The 4,387-nt window shown below is 40.9% G+C and overlaps 1 protein-coding gene across 1 annotated transcript in view; it reads right to left on the reverse strand.

Annotated features, from left to right (window-relative positions):
- LOC118416519 (serine/threonine-protein kinase B-raf-like) overlaps positions 1–4,387 on the reverse strand; it is a gene marked incomplete in the record, with an annotated part of 21,843 nt that overhangs the window by 13,273 nt on the left and 4,183 nt on the right. The window contains 2 exon segments of the mRNA XM_035821642.1: positions 1–204; positions 1,335–1,436. Of these exon segments, the coding sequence (XP_035677535.1) occupies positions 1–204; positions 1,335–1,436 (306 nt within the window).

The following is a 4,387-nucleotide window of genomic DNA, read 5'->3' on the forward strand; positions in this document are numbered from 1 at the left end:
TGGCAGGTGGGCAAACACAGTTGCCTGCAGCAGCTTGGGGGACTGGGGGCTGGTTCTAGAGGGGGTGGGGGGAGGCGGGGGGAGAGGGGGTGGCTCAGGGGGCTCCTCGTGAGGGGGTGAGTCACGACCATTACTCATGCGATCCAGGAGTTCTTGCTCGCGCGCCTGAAGCTCGTCCAACTTGCTGGTCAGTTCTTCATATTCCTGGAGTAAAACGAACAAACAAAGGCTCAAACAAACAAACAAACAGTCATGGATGGTCTTAAGGTCAACAGATTTTTCCCAAAGTATGTACATTAAGATATCTGAACAAGCAATTTGCTTTGAAATAACTACATGGAACTTTTTTAAGATCTTTTTCAGTTAGCAGGTTTTTACGCTAAATAGAAAAGATACTTGATAGATTCTAGAAAATACAATTATAATTCATATTGCAAGAAAATATATGCAGAAAGGCAGAGTAAAGAAATCTGTATCATTTACAAAAGTCACAAATTACTTCAAAGAAATCCTACTGCTAACATTAAATATGAATGCATGTCACTTCAAAAGAATACCCTGATGACTTTAAAGAAATCCCACTGCTAACATTACATATGAATGCATGTCACTTCAAAAGAATACCCTGAGATCAAACCAAAGTTCATTAAATGGCTTCTACTTACCAGTATATTGGGAATATGACGTTCTGGAAGTACCAACCAAACAAGTCTCTAGGCATCTTTCATTTCTGTGCTCTTATGGTGTTTAAGTACACAAAATTTCCCACTTGAATTTTGTTTACAATAATTATGAATGCTGGCTTGTGAATACAAAGAACAATGTTTCTGACGTGCATAGTCCAGTGGTTAGGAACCATGCCCCCTGGAACAAGAGGTTGGGAGTTTGAATCCCTGCTGTGTCGCTCACCTGAAATTTGCACTCTACTGGAAAGGGTCGCAGTCCTTTAAAAAGAAGGGACATTGAGCAGTGGTCCATTGCTCATTGTACTTTGTAGTTGTCAAAAAGAGCTAGGGGAAGAGTTTCCCTGGTACAATGAACCTGTAGATACTGAAGAGCGCCTTTCTCATCTGTCACGTCCAAACAGCCCCTGACTTACTGTGGGAAAATACTCCAAGCAGAGGTTTGGCTCTGGCCGTTTTTTTAAGCATTTTAGTGGGCTTTCTTTTCTGTACCGTTTTCTTAATGTCTCGTGGCTGAAGAAAACGGTACAAAATAGAAAGCCTTATAAAAAAACAATGCTTGGAAAAACTTCTGTTTGAAGAGTAGTGATACAACAAGATACAAGAGAATAAGTAATACAACATTGGCTACTGAAAGTGTAGGATGCTGACCTCTATGTAGATTGACGGTGGTTTCTGCAGGTCTGCAAAGCGAGCATTGAGAGCCTCCAGGTTCTGCCGGGTCAGGTTGATGACCTTCCGCACATTCTGAACCTGTAGTCAGTCCAAACAACAAGCAACATTTACATTCATATAATAGGCAACTGACAGAAGGAAACAGTTAGCAGCACATTTTTGACTTGATGTATATGTCATCTCTATCTACATACTTCATATATGTACCTTGTTGATCAGTTTGGTTTGTATAAAAGGTCTTATCTTCTCTAATTCAAAAAGGTATAACTTATCTAATTCTTTCCACATTGTTGGCACCCTTCCATCTTGAGAGATGATGGTAGCACTCTTTTCATGTACATAAACACAAAAGAAGGATTTATTTGGAGCTCTTCTGACAAATCAGACAACACTGATACTGACTAGACCATTCAATAAGAGACATTGCTAATGCGCAACTTCTAAATGAGGAAGCATGATGGTACGCAAAAGTGCAAGAGTTGCAGGTATGCACTGTACCACAAAGGTACAGTCCACTGCTGGAACATGATTCCTATATTGGGCTTTAAAAGTGATATAATGATAGCCACCTAGTACTGTATGACAAAAGACACCATAATTTTCCAGACAGCTGAGAACCTTACACACACAGACTGGTGGTAGGACAGGATCATCCCATGGAAAGACAGAGCTGGAAACGTTCCCATGACACAAGGAATCTATCTCAGTGTTGGCCCTATTCAGTACCCACAATGCCAGTGGGCGAGGGACCAGGTTTGGGCCATTTTCCCAGGAATTCCTCCCTCACAACAAAGGGCCTTCCTAAATCTTGTCTAAATCAATCAACATCAACAAGTTTTATCAGTCACGGTCTGCCAAATCAGTCCTTCCAAAAAGTACAAACGTTTTATGAAAAAGTTAAGACTGTCCAAATCTGTTCTTTTGGGGCTGGAAAAGATCTGTTTTGGTGGGGATAGGTTGGAATCAATGATTCAAAAACCTTTTGTGGGTTACAAAATAAGCATTTATAACTGTCTACAAGATTAGGATAAGGGAATTTGACATCGTTGATGTTGGTTTATTTGTTGGCAGTTTTAATATATGAAAGGGTCAGGCTGGGACAGGGATGGGCTATATCAAATGTTTGTTTCCTGAGTGTACGAAATGGGGTCGGGTACATCTCCTATGTGAAATTTACATACTGATGGGTCATGTTAGGACAACGATGGGCTACACTAGATTTTCCTTTCCTGAGTGTACCAAATGGGGTGAGGTATGTCTCCGATGTGGCACCTTTCCAGCACCGCATCCAGCATCCAGAAAGGTGTTACCGAACACCTTGAATTGCCTTAAACCAAGGTCAACATTCAGTTTGGACACTTGACCACACTCAAGATTGAGTCAAGAATGATTCATAAAGGCTAAACCAAATGAGTTTGAGCCCTACTGCGCTTCAAAAGTGCCTTCCTCAGTTGCTGAGAACGGAACGGCATGGCAATCTTTTTATCCAGCCGCCACAAACATGCACATGCAGTAGCCAACCTTTCACAACCCGGCGGCACAGAGAAACGCTCTGCTGTGACATTGATGACCTGGCATTCTTAGAAAATGTGACAGGCTGGCATCTATTCAGTTGTGGGACCACCAAGAAGACCCAGCCTCTCCTGCCAAATGCAGAACCCCCACAAAAACTCCTGGTGAGGATTTGTGAGGCTTCCCACAGGCTTGAGAGACACAGCGGCGCGGTGGAACAATGGACACACATTTACATGGTCACAATGTCTGAGCTACTGTTCCTGAGACTTGTCTTGTAGTGCTGAGACTAAAAAAAACAGCCTTCAACTTTACCTACTGTAACCCGCTAAGACCTCTCAGAAGCTGTGAGTTAGGATATACGATAGACCATTTCAATTTTGCAAAATGACATGCAATGCCTGTAAAATTCCTCTTGTATTCAATATTCATATAATCAAAAGTTAGTTTGGATGAAATACTTCTGATTATACAAATCACTTTCACATCTACATAATCTTTACTTGGTTGTGTACATCTTTAACTAGCTTAAACAGGTCATAATAGTGACAATCCAATTATTTACTAGATGGATTGAGAAGAATTATGACACTTTCACATTATTTATGCAAATAAGGGACTTATTTGCATAATTGGTATCTGCTAATCTTGCCACCGCCTTTAACAGCATTATGTTACAAATACAACTTACAAGTTTTTGAGTCCTATAACGGAAAACACAGTAATGTGTATATAGATTTTCCTCATTAGATCTGCAAATTATGTCTTAATTTCGATAATTTGCACCTCATTGTGTACATCTCTGCCAAAGACAATAGCATACTAAATATGACAAATCCGTTGTTGCTATGTTCCGTTATGCTCCTTGGAAGACTTGGTTGGACAAAAACATCCTTGCAGTTCCAGAGCAAGGTGCTAGGGAGGCAAAACATACATTGCTTCTTCCTTACATTACAAGCTATCTGTTACCAAAAAATCAAAACCATAGCATTTCCAGATCAAAAGATACCAGAAACATTCTGGTGTAGTACCAAAGTCACAAACTAGGGGGCCAAAATTGACCTTGAGCTACGTCTTCCCAACACCTACCTACATACCAAATATTATTGCAATCCGTCAAGAGGTTCTTGAGTTATGCTGACTACAAAATCCAGAAATACAAACACACACACAGACACACACACAGACACACACACAGACACACCCAAAGCAATGTCTCCATTTTCATGGAGATAACAAGCGAATTTTGCTTAAATAGGTATCTAAAAATACTCCATATCAGTATATCCTGTGCTAGTGGCCACCTGAGTTGAAAGAAGTTATCTGATTGGTCGTTCATCATGGTGTGGTGTATCGTGAGGCGAGGACTTTGAATGGTTGTTTTACGTCTGACAGGTCCTGATGGTGATCACAAAATTGACCAAACAAGACGAGAGAGGATCTGACGCCGAGCCAAGGTCAAGGCAAAAGTGGCCTGAAATACCTGCAAGTGTGGGATGAGCAATGTTTGTTTGGTT

The sequence above is a fragment of the Branchiostoma floridae genome, chromosome 5 (assembly GCF_000003815.2).
Source record: "Branchiostoma floridae strain S238N-H82 chromosome 5, Bfl_VNyyK, whole genome shotgun sequence".
In the NCBI taxonomy this organism is placed as follows: domain Eukaryota; kingdom Metazoa; phylum Chordata; class Leptocardii; order Amphioxiformes; family Branchiostomatidae; genus Branchiostoma; species Branchiostoma floridae.